We start from the raw sequence: 19,667 nt of genomic DNA, 5'->3' as shown, positions 1-19,667 counted from the left end.
GACTTGCACGTTTTGCCGGTTCGCTATCTTTTTTAACCTATGGGTAACACCGTGAATATATGGTACCACTACAAAGGGTGGTCTTTGTTTTTTTTTTTTTTTGTTTGTTGACTCGTAGCTTTTTTCGTCTTGATGGTGCGGCATATTTTTTCACAGATGGAGGCCATCATGGGTTTCGGGTATCCCGCGTTATGAAGTCGAGACATTTGGGTGTCAAAACGTTGTTGTACTTGATGTGGACATGATTTCTTTAGACTTGCTGTAAGAGCTGAGATGGCCACAGCTTGCTTTACGTTCTTAGAATGTTCCGATTCATAAGGAAGAAATGCCTTCCCCGATTGTGCTTGATATTTCCAACATACATGTCCTGTTTTGAATGTCAAAGCTAAATCCAGAAACCGAATGGAATCGTCCACAGGAGTCTCGTAGGTGAAGGTTAGACCCAAACAGCTTTGTTGGAATAGTGTCATGGTGGTGTTGAGGTATCCGCCTTTTTTAATTTCCAAAATATTGCTGGGATCAGCGTAGGTCATTTCTTAGAAATCCTACAATGTTACCTGTCAGCGACTGTAGTAGCTCATCAAGAACATCAGTACGTGCAAAAGAGTGGAGTGTGCATCGGCTCACAAGTGACTCCTCTTTTATGTGATATTTTTCTTGCCATGTGTGGACGAGCCATCCAGAAGGTACTGAAAGATACACGCATAGCGGGTATTTTTAGATATGTGGAAGATTTTCTTATTCTATCCACCACAAAAATTAACGAAAAAGAAGACGGATGCCTCAACACCACCATGACACTATTCCAACAAAGCTGTTTGGGTCAAACCTTCACCTACGAGACTCCTGTGGACGATTCCATTCGGTTTCTGGATTTAGCTTTGACATTCAAAACAGGACATGTATGTAGGAAATATCAAGCACGATCGGGGACGGCATTTCTTCCTTATGAATTGGAACATTCAAAGGATGTAAAAAAAGCTGTGGCCATCTCAGCTCTTACAGAAAGTCTAAAGAATTCATGTCCACATCAAGTACAACAAAGTTTTGAAACCCAAATGCCTCGAATTCATAACGCAAGATACCCGAAACCCATGATGGCCTCCATCTATGAAAAAATATGCCGCACCATCAAGACGAAAAAAGCTAAGAGCCAACAAACAAAAAAACAAAGACCATCCTTTGTAGTGGTACCATGTATTCACGGTGTTCCCCATAAGTTAAAAAAGATAGCGAACCGGCAAAAGGTGCAAGTCATCTGCTCGGCACCTAAAAAGGCCTATTCAATGTGCCGCAAAATTAATCAGGCACCAATTAACACCAAGGAAAGGTGTAACACCAGGCACCGAACACAATACGCTCCTTGTGAAAAGGAAGTTATATATAACATACCACTAACATGTGGCCGCTTCTACATCGGACAGACCGGTCGATGTATTAACGACCGAGCACGTGAACATGCAGCGAACCTTAGGAACCTTGCGGGAACAGGACATTTAGCTGCCCACTGTCGGACATGCCTGTGTACAGCAGAGCTCGACCATCTTCACATAATGGGACACCATAGAAACCGGGTTGCAAGGGAGGTTTTAGAGGCTCTTGCTATCGACGAAGCAGACGACAAGTGCATGAGCATCCCTTTACTTACCTTGCAAGCCAAAGAAAAACTCTTTCTACACGGCACCCTTCGTGGGTAATTGATAAAAATCAGGAGAAAAAATAAGATAAAATAAGAGCGAAAATAAGAGCAATGGGAAAGAAGAAGAAAAAGGATGATTGGAGATGAATTAATAGAAGAAGAGGAAGATTTAATAAAAAAACAGTTGGTAGTCCAGCGGTCGGTTCGCCAATTTTTTCTCCTGTCAGCTTCCTTCCTTTGTTCAGCTAGTTTTACCCAAGACATCTTTTAGTTGATAGACATTTTAGCGGATATGCTGGTCTTTCCAGGCCTTTTACAGAAATAATGTTTATGGGAAAAATTACAAGGTGTAAACATTGGGAGGGAGGAGAGGCTTTATCACAACTGAAGGTTTGCTCTATGGTTCCTTTTCAACAATTTTTTACTACCCATTGTAGATGGAAACTGTGAAGAAGAAATACTAGGACCGCTACTTTAGCCGGGATCCATTTATTGCTGAACTACAATCGATAATGGACCCGAGCTCACAAGCTCGTGCTGCCTGTTGCCCCTCGTCTGCTTTCTTTTATTCAAGAAAACCTTCTCTGTCCAGAGCGTTATTTCTAAAAAGAAGGCCCTGTGTTCCTTTTGTGTTTTATGTTTTTCATTACAAAATGTATAAGTAATATGGTTCAGTATCAAAGATGAACCTTCAAGCATTATGAAATATGAACTCATTTAGCGCTGCCATTACTAGATTTTCAAGTGGTGCAATAACAGATGTTGGCATCTGCTCGAAAAGCGTAATTGTCCGCTCCAAACCAACATTCTGCCTCCTACAGAACCTGCTACAAAACCTCAAACGCTGCTTCCGCCACTGCAATCCTGTCTCTTGACATTTCATAACGTATGCGTTAAGATTTTTAACCAGCCTCTAACATAAGGGCATCCAGAATTTCTGCATTTAGGTGTTCTCTGCTGTGCATCCAGCAACCTAAAGGGAAAATGCAAGCAAAAGGAGGCCGGTTGTATCGCTCAGCATATTGAAAACACTATGTTTCGTGCGTGCAGCGTGAAACCAGTGTTTGATTTGAAAGCAAAGTGCTTCTGGGAAGGTAAGAACTTTCTAGAGAGTGTGAAATGATGACGCGATGGCAGCAAAAAGAAAAACAAACGATAAACAACATTTATTTTTGTTTTCTAAATTTGCACATTTTGACATTTCTGGTATATTTAGGGGCAACCGGTACAAACATTTATGTTGTGGAAAATCTAAAAAACCTCCAAGTCCCTGCGTAGGACGGTAAGTTATTGTAAAACAATGAAGTGCCGTCCTTTGGAAGGTAGTTAAGGTGTCCGATGCGCTTTAAATATTTTCAATGTTGTGTTTGAAGAGAAGAATGAATGACCTTAATAAGTCGGTAAACTTGTCCTGCCAAGTAAAAGTAATTTTATAGTACAAACTACTGGTAACTGCCTTCGCAAGCTCCATAAAAGAAGTGAAGCAGCTCCGTCTCAACACTTTTGAGATATAGGATCGTGGTATTGCAGTCTGTTTGGAACATGTTGCCATGCCCCAGTTGTACTGGATCTGCGTAATCACAAGTTTCAGTGGAACATTCATTTACGTTAGCAAGTGGAAGTGTACTTTTAGCAGTTATGTCAAGAAGTTGCAGAAATACGTCAAGTCGAAATACTCTTTCATTGAGTCATTTGTTTTATAGTTGGCGAACGTGTAGACTAGATTTGTTAAGGTAGGCATGTGTTAACAATTTAGAAATTTACATACGATTACCTGTGATCCTATGCTTAGTTTTATGTGAATTACACTTGATGCTAGATGAAGGGGGGGGGGGGGGGTCTGACTATTTTTGGCAAAATATTGACTTGTTAGCATAACTATTTTGTTGTGAACTGGTAGCTGATCCGCAAAAATTTGGTCTTCACATAAATTAGCCCTTCCGATGCCTGACAATGGGCTTTCACGCCCATTGTAAGGAACCATGAACCAGCGCCCACCTGCGACTAACCAACCGTCATCATGTGGTTTAAACGATCGTTTTCTAAATTAATCAAGCGTTAAAACGACGATCCCGGAGGTGCTACTCGCCTAACGATTCATCAACGCGGAGAAGCGAAGCTATAGTTTAGCTATGGTACCTGGAGTGCGTATCCGACTGGTGTGCTTACCCATAGCCTCCTATATACTCACAAAGCCTCGCAATTCAAGACGGGAGCCATAGAATGCCTGGTCGCAGATTTAGAGCGCCAGGATCTTTTAGCACAGAGGGTTCCCCGCTCGTTCTCCTCGCGAGGAGCACGAGCGGACTTTCCATCGCTCGGAAGAAGTGTTTCGGCGTCTCGCCGCAGCGGGGCGTCCGTCAAGTGGCTCTTCTCTCATCCCTTGTCTTCCGCTCTACTTTTTTCCATTTCGGCGGCCGCTTCTCATGGCGATTAGCCAGGCTTTGTCAGTATAGAGGAGGCTATGGTTTACAGCGTCCAAATAAGTTGTCCCTCGATTGCCGTCTGATGACGTCATAGAAGTGTCATGCTGTCACTGGTCGCGGTCCTGGCGGCGTCCCAATAGCTGCGGTGTATGTAGCAGATGCCTGTTCTTGCTGCAGGTCGCTCTCTAATGTGGCAGTTCACGGAAGCTTCGGCAGTATGAAATTGGGACGCCGTGACGACATCAAAAGTCGCGTTTGGTTGTGCTACTCTCAGTTTGTCGTTAGCATTTCTACGACCAACCACCAGGATCGCGACGTGCAACAGCATGACACTTCGGCGTCGGTGACGTCATTTTTTGCCACTTCGGGACCACTTTTGATGTATGTGCGGGATTCGACGCTGAACACGCCAGTCGAAGACGCGCTTCAGGCGCCATAGTTTAGCGAAGGCAACCTGGCCGCCATTTTGTCTTAGGGATCTATGCCGTGGGAGTGTTGTTCTGAACAATTTTGAATTGTGAACGCCAGAGTTATTTCAACACTCTAAATAAATTATCACTGAGACATTTATCATAAAGCTTTAAATGTAATATAATTTGTCTAATACCTGACACAAACTGTTCTTATATTAAAACCGGCAACATCATTAACCATTCGCGCGTCTGATCACCATCATCACCCAGGAAAAAATGGCTGCTTCCAGACAATTGATAGAACGTAACCCTTGCAGGAATTTGCATAGCAGTTAAGTATATTCATAAAATTAAAATACATAACGTTTATGTAAGCATAGGTAAATAGCTACGAAATTTTGTGTCATCGCTTCATCTTATTCACAAGCTGCGAGGCCTTGTGATTGTTCTTTTCTTTTTTACATATACCGGCTCGTTTGAGCCATTAAATTTTATTTATTTGTCCTTGTTATAAATCAACTTCGCTCGAATGAACCTTCATGGAATGTGCCATACGCTCTTCTGAGGCACCGCTGCTTTCCGAGTCAAAATAAATACTTGCTAGGTTTTAGTACCAACGTGTTTCCACCTCAATAGCGTAGTAACACTAGACGGGACACACTTTTTTATTATGAAAATGGGAAGGAGCAAGCGGGCTGGACAGGAATAACGGTAATAATTTCTGGAGAAGTGAAACAAGGAAACAGAGGTCAAACACACATTTCTAAACACAGCTAGGTGACTGGAGTGCTCCAGTGTAAATGGAGAGGTCCCTGGTTCGATACCAGGACCAAGCAGGTTTTTTTCGGTCACACACCAGTCACCTAGCTGTGTTTGTAGATTTGCGTTCGTCTTTTGTACCCCTTCCTTTTCCAGTGATTATTATTGTTATTCTTGTCGATCTCGGTTACATATTTGCATTAATATCATAACCCCAAGCGCAGGCCGTTCACCCCTTTTGGTGTTAGACTGGTAGCAGCTGTTAAAACCCGTTTGCTTTACTGACGTCTCGTACTCCAGGGGGAGTACGAGACAATGGCATCTGCGTGCAGCGCAGCGAAAGCTGTAAGCCGTTTTATATAGCCTTCACCTTATTTAGTGCTTGTTTTTCTGGTCATATGTTAAAACAGCCGGTCAGCTTAAAAGTGTACTCAGGACATAATCTGATAAAATAATATTGTACAACACATCTAGTGTAGAGCTTTTTGGTAAATGTTTTTGACATAATAGTCAACACACAAATGTCCTGTAGCAATCTAAAAATCTGAAATTTATTTTGTCGATCTAAACGAGATGTTGTGTTGTCTAATTGAACTCGACGTCGGTGATCAGACGTTCTATCTCTCGTGAGTAGGGTTCCGTTTTTTCGGTAAATACTGAAAAACCCAAAAATGAACTTCCAAACTGGGTTTATCAATATCACAGAAAACGAGAGAAAAAAAAGCAAATTGGAGCTACCTTTAAACATATAAAACCCAAGATTCACGGGAAAAAAATTTGTATTACTGCTTTATTTTGTTTTGAAAAGGAACACCACCTACACTGAACTGTCTGCCAAGCTGCATCTTCCTTCGGACACCTTATCGCTTGCATTCTCTTATCTGTACGGGATTTACACGCACGCTCCATTGAAGGTAAGGGAATCCTACGCCCTTTTGTCTTCAACATAAGTCCTGATAAACTCCGATTTTTTTCGCTGGTCAGCCCGGTCAACCTCCAGGGCGCCATCTAGCTAGTTAGATCTTTGTTTGCTTCGAGTGCGTCTTCACGCATTGGTGCTGCCTAGCTCATAGGTTTGGTAGGGTTTCGTGCTTTCGGGATTGATTTTTTTTTAGAATTCGGGGGTGTTTTTTGGGGTTCACTTTTATCCGCAGATTTGGTGTTCTTCGGTGACAACTTTTGGTGTTGCACGAAAAACCGGGGTTGATAGGAGATTAGGTTGAAGAAAATGGGGCATGTGATTCCCAACTACCGCGGAACATTCGCGTGATCCGAATAATTTAAAGACATTCCCATACCAACAACAAAAAGAAACAAGAAACGGAGATACATAGCAAAAGCAAGCCTTTCGGAGAGTTCGTTAGAGGCAGTCTTTTGTGCCATAATAAAAATTTAGATAAAGATTTTCTTCTGTCAAAGGTTGGGTTTTTTTTTATTCAAGGACCGATTTTGATGAAACTGACAGGGGTTTTAATTTTTGTGGTTTATCAGGGATTACGAGAAACTCGAAACCGTAGTTTTATGGTGTATTTCACTGGTAGATCCGATTCCAAAATCCGCGAGGGAGGCCAAATTCAGCTCCGCGGGACCCACTCCAAATCGACGAGCGGAAGATGAACTCGCAAATTTTGGAGCGACCCGCCCTAGACTGTCGGCCGTTCAAAATAGCCGCTGCTCGAACTTGACAAGCCGACCATCGGCTCAGTCGACTGAGCTTTCCGACGACCAGTCCCAACTGTCACGGTTAAGCTGCAGAGCTTACACGCGACACAGGCCGGGCGAAAATATTCCAGCACGGAGCCGCGTCACAAATAACGAGGAAGTAGTGGTGCAAAACTAACGATAGTACTATCGATAGTATCGATAGTCGCCGAAAATCTGACAATCGATAGTAAAAAAAAAACTATCGATATTACTATCCATAGTCGACTGTCGCAACACTACCGAGCAACTATCGATAGTTCTGCGACACTAACAATGGTTTTGGAAAACCTATCGATAGTATCGATAGTCAATTTATCGATAGTTTTCAATCGCTACGATTAAGACGGTCCCGTTCGCCACCGCCTTCTATCTTTCGGCCGCCTCGAAGTGGCGGGGCACGCACAGCGATCGTCGTTGCTGGAGCTCAGATTACTGGTAAGACTTGAATAAACACAAAGAGGTAACAAACCATCACTTGCACGGTCGTTGCCTAAACTCTTCTTGCTTTATTGCACGACAAAACGCGGGCGGCCTGCAGTGTAAAAATGTAAACAATCATTGGCAGCAAAATGAACAGGCCTAACCTTGCGTCTGCCTCCTTCGGATTTTGTCGTTCTGTTTCTCGCTCTTACCCTCACGATCACGTATATATCAGCGCTTACGATTTACCACGCTCCAGTACCGGCTTTGTGTCCCTGATATGCGAGGTAGAAGCGTTCGAACTGTCCTAATCCCACGTAAACAACGGACACATCCGAACAGATCCAACTCGACGGGCCCGCCCGGTCCGGCGACCTCGCCAACCTCGCCGCGCATGCGCACCGCCGGGTTAAGGGAAATGACGTAGCGCGCTTCTGTCAACTTCCGCCAAGCTGTTTACCAAGATGTTTATTTGAAACACAAATAAACATCCCAAAAACCACTGAACCCTATTTATTTATTTATTTGTTTCACAATGCTGCCAATCCCATGGGGATTTTTCGCAGGCACTGGGGAAAAAGAAATATGCATCAGGAATCAAATATCAATAAAATTGATACAGCAAAATTTCGCGTCATTCTTGTAACAGTAAAAAACATCAATTAATCAATTGACAAAGTAGTTGTTTTTCAATTGCATCAATAAAAACCTCAACACTTGCACAACTACAATTATATTATTTATTGTCAACAGACTTAACTCAGTTATTTAAACGTTAAACAAACTCGAGTCCAGACTTCTCATTCCGCACATTCATTTGCCTACCAGCACGAGCTATTTTTTTTTCGCCAACTCTATCTTATCTGTAAAGCATTCATAAGATGCCATGATGCTCCCTCCCCCCCCCCCCCCCCAAGCCCCTCTGGTAAATGTATTTAGAAATGATAAATCATCGTGGTGTCGAATGCTTTCCACAGGTCGAAGGACAATGCAAGAGAAATGTGGTAACTGGGGTCTATTGAATGTAATCCGAGAAGCGTTTTTGTACTTCAACATTTTGTGAAAACCGTAATGTGCGCTGCACCGTGAAGTGTGTTGTTGCACTTGGTACTTTTGTGCTAACCTTGCTGTACATCATAAGGTAGCGATATGTTTTACGTATTTATTTGTATCTATCTTTTAATGAAACGCTAAATTACTTGTAATATAGATATTGGTAGAAAACTTCCCAAATTCGTTTTACTTCCACTTGTAAATACGGGTCTAGTTACTGAAACTTGTAAATCATTAAAAGAGTTGTTCAGTGGTAATGTAATCTGTAGTTGTTTTAAGTATATATTTTACTTTTTTAATTATAGAAAATAATGAATTTAATGTGCTTACTCTGTGTTTTCTAATATTAGTGGGAAGTATGCCAAAGTTTTGCAACTACACTTGGAAATACCATTATTTATATATTTTGTCTTACAGTTTTGACTCCGCTTTTTCCGCCCTTGATAAAGGAACATATAAAGAAGGCTGCTAGTTTCGTGTAGTCATCAATATAGCAAGAAGGTTTTTGATTAAATTATCAGTGCTACGTTTCCCTTTTTTTTTTCTTGACTGACTGATATATTACTGGTTTCCACCGAGCTGTTTAACTGGTTTGCTACATTTTCTTTACGGAATGCTTTCATCTTGTAGAATATTAATTTATTTATTCTGCGACCCCTAGGAATGCACAGAATGAATTTTGCGTGTCCAAAGTTGTTGATACGACCGAAGTCGACGTGTTTCCTTTGAAGTTTTTTTTTGTTTTTTTTTTACCTATGAGACACCATTTCGCGCGTTTTCAGTTTCAGTTATTGTTTAATGTGCAACATGAATTGTTCTGGAAAGCATAGACACTTTGACACACGCGTGCGCTTTTGATGTCGTGACATATTTTTAGTTTTTTTTTTTTATGGAGTGATATCTTTTCCTCTTCTCTTACATTCTTTCGAAGCAGCACTGCATGTGCATAACTTCTAAATAGGTGCTCTCTTGCGTACGGATGTGGTCCGCTTAAAGATACCTTAACAAAAAAAAAGAAAAAAAGATTATCAGTTTAAAACATATAACGTGTGTCGAGGATTTTTTCCTAAATCATTGCCTCCATACATTAATGTCCGCCTCTAATCCTTCTGATCTCTTCCTCTTGGACAGGGATGCAGTTCGTGTAACTTTTCTGCTGCGAAGATGCTGCGCAGACACTGACAGCACTGGATAGCTTTGTTCAAGCTGGGCTCCGCTGCTTCTGTAGATGTACCAGGATCAAATACCAGAACAGGCGGAGTCTGTGTAGCCACACATCAATGCACTAGATGGGACTGGCTTCGCTCAATTTAGTGAAGGAGTCTAAATTGTAGTGTTGGGAGTGGCGCCATGAAGATGGGCGGACCGCCCCTCTCTGTGACGCCACTGCCGGGGGGCGTCGCGGCTGGCCAAGAAGGCGGGGGGGGGGGGGGGGGGGGGGGGTAGGGGGGGTTGTTGCCGCTGGCCACCGCCCCGGGAGATCCTGTGATTGCCTGCTATACATTTGCATGTTCCCTTCAAGAGTGGACTGCACTGCAAATCTGAATTTGGCTTAAAAAAACACACACAAAAAAAAACTCAGATTACTTTTTCAGTTTTCTCTAGGTCAGAGAGCACTCTGACGCACATGACACCCAGCTGCGAGTGCCTCAAACCAAGAAGGTAATCAATCACAGTGAATGTGCGATGGAACTTCTGTTCGATTTGAAGTTAAGACCAAAGTAAAGGTAAAATTCAACTAGAACTGCCTCAGCAGGGGAGTCTGCCTTGACCTTTATGGTCTTAAGTTGAACATGGCTTGCCTCTTCAGTTGGCTTGGCCAGGTTGGCGGTGACGACCACAGGATTCAGCGGATCACAAGCCTGAAACCAAATACATGATGTGGGAAGCATGTAAACGATAGTAATGGGACACTGATTCCTATGACCGTGAGGGCATGAAAATAACGCATTTGGAGCCAACTGAGGGACCACGTGCTGTTTGTGATGCGCACGTATAAACAACTTAGGCATTTATTTTCGTAACTTCCAGGTAACGTCACGTTTGACCCAATGCAGTTGAAAAACCTTAGTTAATTTATTTTAAAAATGTGTTTTTGACGCTTAACATATTTGTTTGAAAAAAAAAAACCGTGAAAGCTACATTTATGCGGTTTGTGCAGGTGAGTTATACGGCCAGGGGGCGAAGAATAGAGTGCGAAACGTAATGATCAGTCCGATAATTAAGTAAAATTTTAATTAACCTTTTAATAAGTGAAAGTAGACACATGTTTGCGATTAAAAACTTGCTGAGCGTCATAAAAACCAAAGAAACAAAGTAGAAATAATTTGAGCACGTGGGAAGCGTAGTAGTACGCTAAAGGTACCACTCGTGCAGGTACAAGGCTGGGGCTAGATAAGAGACAAAATATCGCACGGTCGCGTTATAGCAGCAGTAGCCTTGCTCTTATCGCACAAGTGCTAACTTAAGCACACACGCCTCTCTAAAAATTATTGATTTAGTGTTTTGCAAGGTGCTCAGAAACTTTCTATTTGTAACTGTCTATTTTAACTAAATATACTTAATTACCCGACTGATCGTTAAGATTAGCCCCTTATACTATGTCCCCCTCGCCGTAAAACTCACGTGCACAAGTTGCACAAGTGTACCCTTCACGGCTTTCTAAACCCTTCACGGCTGTTCAGGTTGCAAAAAAAAAAAAAACTGTATACGTTTTGCTATTAAAAATCACTCATTGTCTTCTATTACAAAGATCACCATTTGGGATCAATCGCGGATGTTGCCCGGTGCCGCCAATCAACACCTGATCGGCTACTGCTCTGTGAAAAGATACAATTTCATGAAATCCTCAGTGTAGATCTCATCTCGACACTCGACTACACCAAAAAAAGGGAATCCCTACCCTCTCCCGCTCTAAACGTAGGCGACCCCCGATACACATGGCGTCTTCACACCTGGCTCCGTAGCCTCCGCAGCCGCAACTCCCCCCCCCCCCCCCCCCCCCCCCTCCGCCCCCCCCCCCCCTCTCTCCTCCTCCATCTTCATACACATAAACCGAAAAAAGCTTCGCCACTGGCGAGAACGTATTTCAATGTTTTTAAATATGCGCTTGTGAAAGCACGAGTCATTCTAGTTCTTGGTAGTTAACAACTTTAATAGACCTTTGCGGAAATATGTGCTGCCCCCAGCGTCTTCTTTGCGCATTGTGACGTTCGATGTGCGGCGCGTGAAATTATCCAAGAAGCGAAGACGATGTTCACTTTGGTTTAAGAGTTCGCGATTTCAGAACGCAGAGAATTCGGAAGGAAAACAAAACAGAGTATTCTGGCCTTCTTTTCCGCCCGCTTAGTTTATTTCGTGCGTTCTGAGCTTCTAACGGTAAGAAATAATGAATCGTGCCGCTAACAGAGTATACGAACCGTTCGAGCCGGCACCAGCGTACATCCAAACAGCACCACAATTCTACTCATTGAAAGGTCTCCTGGGTTTTCCAGAAAAGGTATATTGTCCAAACCCTGCGTGCGTTCATGATCGATTTCATCAAATTCTCGACGCCTTCAAAAGTGCAAACATGTCCGCCACCTCTTTGTGGTGGTACGACCTCCCGGGAAGTCACAACCGTATCAAACTATATATCACACGGGCAGAACATTTACATACCTGCGTACGGTACCCACCACTTGGATTTTCCACATAAGTCAATGCAGCGTTTTCGGTGACGTCGTATGATGATATTGAGCCGAGCAAAACAATGAAGAACGTTCCCGCGCTACTACGACAGTCCTTGAAACAATCGAATCCCACGAAGAAAGACCGTTATGAGCGGCAAAGAGCGTCGGCGGGGCGCGCGCTCGCCGCCGGGCGGGCGCGCGTCCACACATGCGAGAAGAACGACGAGCACATCACGTGTCATACGACGTCACAAATTAGCGCTCTCGTTTGCCCAGATTCATGGACAACTGCAGCGCCCAAAGGTGCACCCTCTGAGAGGTAACATTTCGCTTGTTGTTTATCCTTCGCGGTGAACTTCACCTTTATAACAACGCAAAGTTGGCTGTAAGCGCCTATACTCCGTTGACCTCTAAGCTGAGACTGCGGTGAAAGCCACGCTCTCGCCGCGGACCGATCAACCACCTCCTTCATCACCTAACCCTGCTCTCCGCGCTAAGATGTTGGCGAGAGCGTGATCACGTGGTGAAGAATCGACGTATGACTGACCCAACCCGCTCGCAGCTTTCACCGCAGTCTCAGCTTAGGGCTGAACCGACTATAGGTGAAAGGCACTTTTGAAGAGGGCCTATTGGTATCTGTCTTTAGATATGCCATTTAATCAACGCGTACTTACAGAAAGACAAGTTTAATATTAAGAAAAACACTTTTTTCGTATTGAAAGTGGACGCCATAGGAAAACATACTTCACGACAGCGAAAAACACGAAGAAAGTACAATTTCGCGCGGCCTAAAACGCTTTGAGAAATTAATATTGAATACTTCCTACGCGAACCCAGGGAAGTATGAATATCACGCAGTTTAGAAACGTTTTTTCTCGAAAATAAACTACGTAAGCTAATGGCATTGAACGAATAAGTATATTTATACTCGTTTTCGCCTATAGAAAAAGTATGAACACAGTTAAAGTTGCGCACAAAGGGTTAGGGACAGAGAAAGGGAACACGTAGACGACAGACAAGCGTACACTCACAACTCATGTATTGACCAAAGTTAAGAAAAAGAGGTACAGAAAGACGAATCAGCGCGGACGTTGGCCACACAGGCAGGAGGGACTACAGGCTCGCGGGTCAGCAAGCTTGACGGGATATGTAAAAATACCCGCACGAAAAAAGATTTTAAAAAGGCTATTTTCTCATCTGTTAATGAAAACAGGCGGAAAACTGACACATCGCTCGCCCATGCTTAGGATAATAAAAGCTTCGAAAAACTCACTGGTGTGTTTTTCCCGGTACCTGCCTATTACCTTGGTTTTTGCTAAGGATGGCGTACATTTACAGGGTTTACAGTGCTGGGGTAGATCGGGAAAAGGGAAGCGCATCCACCCCAGCACTGTAACAGAAACAGACAGAAACATTCGCCCGTGATCAAAAGTCCGAGTTGTCCCCGAAACGTCTGAATCTTTGCTTTTATCAAAGCGTAATTAGGGTTCAAAGTTTGAGATTTAAATACTTCCGAACCAGACGGATGTCCGTCAAAAATGTTGACATTTATGATAACACTTGTTTAATATAAAAGATACGTATATATATCTTAATTTCGCACATAAAGGGGGAATTTAGTAATGCTCCGCGAAGAGGCAGACTTTTTTTACTTCGACACTGGAGGTGAAAGCGAGCATAGTTAATTACCATATGCGCCACCTTTTATAAACGTATATTCGCGTTGAAACTCCTGTGATGATAAACGATTGGCTTAGGGTTGCCAATAATGCCATATTTATGATCAACTGTACCAAACGTTCCTGGAACTTATTTAACAACGGAAACACAATTCTCAACTTTGTCGATTGCAACTTCTGACGCAAACAGTTACGTGTAAAACATAATTACAAGGTAAGGGTACTACATAGAAGCACAGCAACATTACGGCGGTGGGTAAATTCCAGCTGCTTAGAAAAGACACAAATAATGACTCCCATGGCATCTGTCGTGGCAATGCAGAAAATGATCTGTAGAGGAATCCCACCTGCCTGCAGCGTGTTTAACGGACTGTTGTCACAGGTCAGTTTCTCGGTAGGCGTCAGACTGACGGAATTGCTCATAACCTCTTCAGTAATGACACTACCGAAATGCCACATCATTGCTGGAGTTATCGCAGTTTAAGGATATCTGTCTACCTAATATAAAAGGTACGTAAATATATCTTAATTCCCTACATAAATGGGGAAATTAGTAATGCTCCGCGAGGAGCCGGACATTTTTTTAGTTCGACTCTTGGATGAAAGCGAGCATAGTTAATTACCATATGCGCTACCTTTTCTAAACGTTTCATTCGTGTTGAAACTCCAATGCTCAAAAACGATCGGCTTAGAGTTCCAAATAATGCCATATTCACGATCAACTGCACTAAACGTTCTTGGAACTTATGAAACAATGGGAACACAATGCTCGACTTTGTCGGGGGCAATCAACTTCTGACACAGAGTTACGTGTAAAAAATAATTACAAGGCAAGTGTACTACATAGAAGCGAAGCAAAATTACAGTGATGGGTGAATTCCAGCTACTTAGAAAAGACACAAATAATAACTTCTATGGCACCTGCCATGGCAATGCAACAATAATTACAAGGCAAGGGTACTAGATAGAAGGAAAGCAACATTACAGTGATGGGTGAATTCTAGCTACTTAGAAACGACACAAATAATGACTTCCATGGCACCTGCCGTGGCAATGCAGGAAAAAATCAGTAGAGCAATCCCACCTGCCTGCAGCGTGTTTAACTGACTGTTGTCACAGCTAAGTTTCTCGGTAGGCGTCAGACTGACGGAATTGCTCATAAACTCATCAGTAAGGATAATACCAAAGCCACATCACTGCTGGAGTCATCGCAGATAAAGGATATCTGTCCACCAATCTGCTGGCAACCGGAGAACTCTTTGGATCGCTGACTTCCAACTTCAGCATTTCAGGTGTGGGCAGCACATTGATCATGGTCAAAACATTGCTCATGCTCAAATGAGAACGTGCATAATCTTTAGGCACAGCAGTGAGGGTCCCACATATCTTCAGATTGTTCACCTTAATCTCGTTGGTTTGCAGCCGTGAACACGACAACCTGGAAGAAACATTGCTCATCTCAGACATTTCACCAACAATCAAAGCACTCGGTATCACGTCACTGGCTTGGGGAAGTGAAGGCTCTTTGGTGGGGGGTGACTCAGGTTGTACATCGGCACCCCTAATCGGCTTCGGGATGTCGCACATCACTGAGTAATCATAGGGCACTGGAGTTTCCAAGCTGCAAGATGCCTCTGGTATCCCAGGAATCTCAATGACCAGACAAGGCTTCGTGACTCCAGGCACCAGCCAGTTACTTTGCAGATGTTGAGAGTTCATGGTGTCGAGTATCTTGTGTGTCTCTAAGGGGCCAACAATAATACCTGGCATTATGTCCTGTGTCGTTTGGTAGACTTGTAATGCCACACATTCTGTGAGGTTGGGCGACATATCGAAGGGCACACTGGTCCTGATCAGGTTTAACTTATGGTCACTAGGTGGCACTGGATCTCCTGTAGTGATCGGGGGCTTCGGTGCTTCAGACACACCAATGATCGCACTGATATCTGAACTTCTCGGTATTGCCTGATTACTTCGTGGCTTCATTGGAGGGTGCTTCAGGTGGCTTGGACGCTGAATTGGTTACCACGTAGATGCCTTTTGGCAGTGAAGGTCTTGTGTTGTTGGATGTCTTCAGTGCCCCAGTTGCCTCCATGACATTACTAGACTTAATTGTCTGTTTCATTGTCCGTTTGCTTTGTGGTAGTTGAAGTTAAGTGGTGCTGGATGTGCTAGACGCTTTGGAAGGAGCCATTTCTTCACAGGTTCTCCTGACCCTCAGCATAACCTTGATGTTTTGTGCTTGCAGTGGATTTGATATAAATGCAGCATCAGGTGACCCAGGCAGATCTATGACTGCAGCAGTTTTCAAGACATTTGGCATAACCACCTTATTTGATGGCAGTGGAGTTTTTGTAGTGCATGCTGCGCCAGGTGTCTGAAAAGTATTGACCGTCACAACAGGCTCCTTAATTTCTTGCACTACCTTGTAAGTTTCGGATGGTAGACACATAATGGAGCAAGGTTCCTTGGATCTCTGGAAAGTCTAGGAGTCACAATTGGCTTCACCATGTTTAGTGTCGCTTGGTTGACTTAAGGATAGAGAGCCCATGAGTTGTGAGTACTGGGATACTCAGGCACAGCATAAACTTACAGGCTTGATCTTTGTTTCCCTAAAATACTGGTGCACATTTTCACTGCATCCTTCACGTTCAGAGCTGAGGTCACCTCTGGTAGCTTTGAGATAGTAGCCATGATGATCTTTGACGCACCTTGTTTTGAGGGTGCTAGTAATGTGTCAGAGATAGCAAGACTCAGTAAAATATGCTCCGATTCTGTCACATGCGCATTTTTCAAGGGTTTTTTGGGCTTCGTAGATAGCTCGTCGATGATGACAATTGGTTTATTTACTCCTCTAGGCACACAAAAATTAGTCTGTGAGAGGGAAGGCTGCATCCTGGAAAATGTGACTGGTCGCTCAAGCAAAGCATCATTGGGACCGATGATTAGGTTGGGCTGCGTGGTCTTTTGCGCTAAGTGGATAAAATATATTGGTGGAACCTCCGAGCTTTAAGATTCATTTGAAACCTCGGGCACTTCTGGATCATTGGTTGTAGTCTTGGCCGCCCTTGGTGGCGACGATTTTGATGGGGTACCTGGTGCGGGACCTGCAAGCGACGTGGTCATCAGCTGTGTTTGTGACCCCCGTTCGACCCAAGGCATTGCTGAAACGAACTTCAGCTTCTTACCTTCTGTTTCAGAAACAAGCTTGAAGTTACAAAACGGCCAGAGGAGCACTTCGGAATGAACACCGTAGTACGAGTACGAATCGATGTTTCTCACGAGTTCCTGCGGCACACCGTCGAGCGTCAGGACACGACCCCAACGACCGCCAAACCTAGATGCAACGTCTTCACACTCGCTTGCCGAGACGAATTGTCCAAAGGTAACCGAGCCGTCCAGGTTGCTGTGGAATGTCTTCACTCCACGAAACAGACGCTCTGCCGAATACGGTGGCAGTTTTTCGAATGCGCTGATAAGAAAGAACCAGAGGCTCTTGAACGGGAAGGCATCCCAACTCGATTGCGTATCTCGAGCTTCGCGACATAAGGCATTGAAATGTTTACATACGTTGGGTCTCTCCAGGGTATAAGAGATGATCGCCAGGTAACATTCTTCCTCCATCACGTCTCCCCCGACCAAACGTTTGCTCGGGTACAGCAGTTGAGCCGTTTCCCATGCTTTCTGAAAGAACCAGTCATTTAAAAGTTCCGTTTTAAGGATACTTCTGGCTCGGTCGAAGCTCAGTTGTCTCGCTTGTTCCATGTAGAACCGTATCCCTTCAAGGGCACCACCCGCAGTAGCGCCAACCGACATGTTTGGCTCGCGTTTCGGAGAACCTGCACTGTCACTTGTTCCAATCCACCGACAACTAAAACCGAAACCCGACAGACCTGCCAACAACACCGTGCATAGTTTTGAATTGAATAAAACCGTGGACCCAGAAAGTGCATCAGCGCCCTCGTGCACCGCAGGCCGCGCGCGTCTCTAGGCTCCGTTTCAACTTGCGACGGACAGCAGCGGACGTCAGTCAACCAATCCAGGAACGCGAAGAGATCATGTGGCAACTGACGTTGTCGCGCCTGTCCCGAAGTCCACGTGAACCTCACGCTGCTTTTGAATGGTTCCGATGGCTCGTTGGGCCCGCTGCGGTCCACCGTAGGGTAAGACAAAGTATAGTGGTGAGGAGGTTCCGAAAGAAGAGCTCGAAGAGCAAAGAGCAGCAGCACACGAGAACCAGAGAGAAAGCAAACTCCGAAGAGAGAAGACACAAGGGAAAGAGAGACAGCGGAGAAGGGGATAGCGACCTTTCCCTCCAACACGAAACTGTACGTTCCAGCTAGAAAAACGATCCCGATCGTCTGTTCCCACCGTTTGGGTTGTCGCGCGTCGCGGCGTCGCGCCCGTCGCGAAGGCCGGAGCCACATAGTTCTGCCGTATTCGAAGTGTTACAATGGTTACAAAATGTCACTCTGAACTCACCCGTCTGCATATTTTAGCGTTTTATAAGTAAAGCAATATATAGTATTGCAATGAAAGAAAGTAATCAGAAGAGCTGATTAGGAAACATAATAATCTAAACCCCGGGACAAGTAAGATGTTCAAGTTTTCTTCGCATTCGCATGGTTTCAGCATCATAATTAATATTTCTGGGGTTGGGAGTTTCAAGTTAATATATTATTCCTAGTATGAAAGAAGCGAAACCACGAAACTGCAGTCGATGAGCAGATGCCGACTGTCGTCACATGCAGGGCCAGTGACGGCCGCTGTTGTTTTGGAAGGTTCGACTCGGAATAATCAATCGTTTCCTTTTGCCTGCCCTTTTGTTTCTTTGTGAGATTGGAGTGTCTACAAAAAACGCCGAGGCGCTGTAGAAAAAGGGGGTATGCATAAAAGTCACCGGCGAGCCCAAGCACGACTTATGGTTATGTTACGCACGGTCGGCTTCCGAGAGTGGTGTTTTGAGCCAGTAGCTTAACGGAGTTACGGGCTCATGAAGGGTTTGCTGTTATCCTGTTGATGGTTTTGTTGCGGTGCGAAATAGCCATGTGGCTCAAAATATATTATAGCGCAGCTCTTGGGCGTCCATTCCCGGGTTAAAGGCGTCGGCGTCGCTGTTGGCGTAACCGTGCGCGTTGCATTACGGGAATAATGCAACGGGGCGTAACCGCTCGTTGCAAAACTTCCCCGTTAAATTTAGTGGGAAAATTTTTGTTGGATTTAGCGGAAAATTTAGTGAAAATTGTCCGCTGAATGGCAAGGGAGCAGGAAAAGGTACGGAGGGGGAGGAGGGACATACCCTCCCCTCCTCCTCCTCAAGAGATGCGCTCTAATTCGGAGTTATAAAGAATTGTGAACGTCTTTCATTTTTTTTTGTCGAGAGATATATTTTTTCATAAAGTTATAAGCGTTAATATGGGTGTGATTACTAAAGGCGATCTGTTCCTAATTAATGGGGAAAAAATTAACACGTAATACGGAAAGCCCTATGCCGAAAGGGGTCGGACATACAGTTTGACCTCAACCACTGATCTCTATGATCGCGCTTTCCTGCTCCGCGTGTGCGGCCACCGGACGGCCATCTTACGTGAAGCGGAATCGCGTTTTTGCTAGCGTTGCAGAGGCTGGCGGCAGCGTGCTAAAGGCACGTTTTCTACTCATTGGCCGTCATTCGCCGAAAAAGCTTTTTAAAACTCTATGTCAGCGGTAAATCTTGCCGTTGAGAACACGTGCATTTCTTACGAAAGCGCAGTGGCGCAGAAAAATGGCACAACTCGTCGAAAGCAAGTTTCGTTGGCCTCGCGGCGTGATCAAAGCTACCTTGGCACGCCGAAGTGCTGCGTCTCTTTGCCTTCGCACGTTTGGACACCGATCAAGGATCGATGCCGTGTGGATGTGTTTTG

At 44.3% G+C, this 19,667-nt stretch overlaps 1 protein-coding gene and 1 pseudogene across 1 annotated transcript; both read right to left on the bottom strand.

Moving 5' to 3' along the window:
• LOC115321036 overlaps positions 1-14,223 on the bottom strand; it is a 55,141-nt pseudogene extending 40,918 nt beyond the window's left edge.
• On the bottom strand, positions 13,108-17,686 carry LOC121835137. The gene is made up of 2 exons (XM_042289102.1): positions 16,953-17,686; positions 13,108-16,871 (listed from the first exon to the last, which is right to left on the bottom strand). Exons 1-2 carry the CDS (start codon positions 17,578-17,580, stop codon positions 16,774-16,776), a joined length of 726 nt encoding a protein of 241 aa, XP_042145036.1. The 5' UTR covers positions 17,581-17,686; the 3' UTR covers positions 13,108-16,773.
• Between the last annotated feature and the right edge of the window lie 1,981 nt (positions 17,687-19,667).

Source organism: Ixodes scapularis, unplaced genomic scaffold (genome assembly GCF_016920785.2).
Source record: "Ixodes scapularis isolate PalLabHiFi unplaced genomic scaffold, ASM1692078v2 PGA_scaffold11__112_contigs__length_91849675, whole genome shotgun sequence".
Lineage (NCBI taxonomy): Eukaryota > Metazoa > Arthropoda > Arachnida > Ixodida > Ixodidae > Ixodes > Ixodes scapularis.
The sequence above is the reverse complement of the archived record's forward strand: the minus strand, read 5'-3'. Positions and strand labels throughout refer to the sequence as shown.

Excerpts from the sequence above, each read along its gene's own strand:
- LOC121835137 (XM_042289102.1), bottom strand. The coding sequence starts at position 17,580 with ATGTCGGTTGGCGCTACTGCGGGTGGTGCCCTTGAAGGGATACGGTTC. Across the intron at positions 16,872-16,952 it reads GCTTGTTTCTGAAACAGAAG|GTCCCGCACCAGGTACCCCA; the intron begins GTAAGAAGCTGA and ends CGTCGCTTGCAG.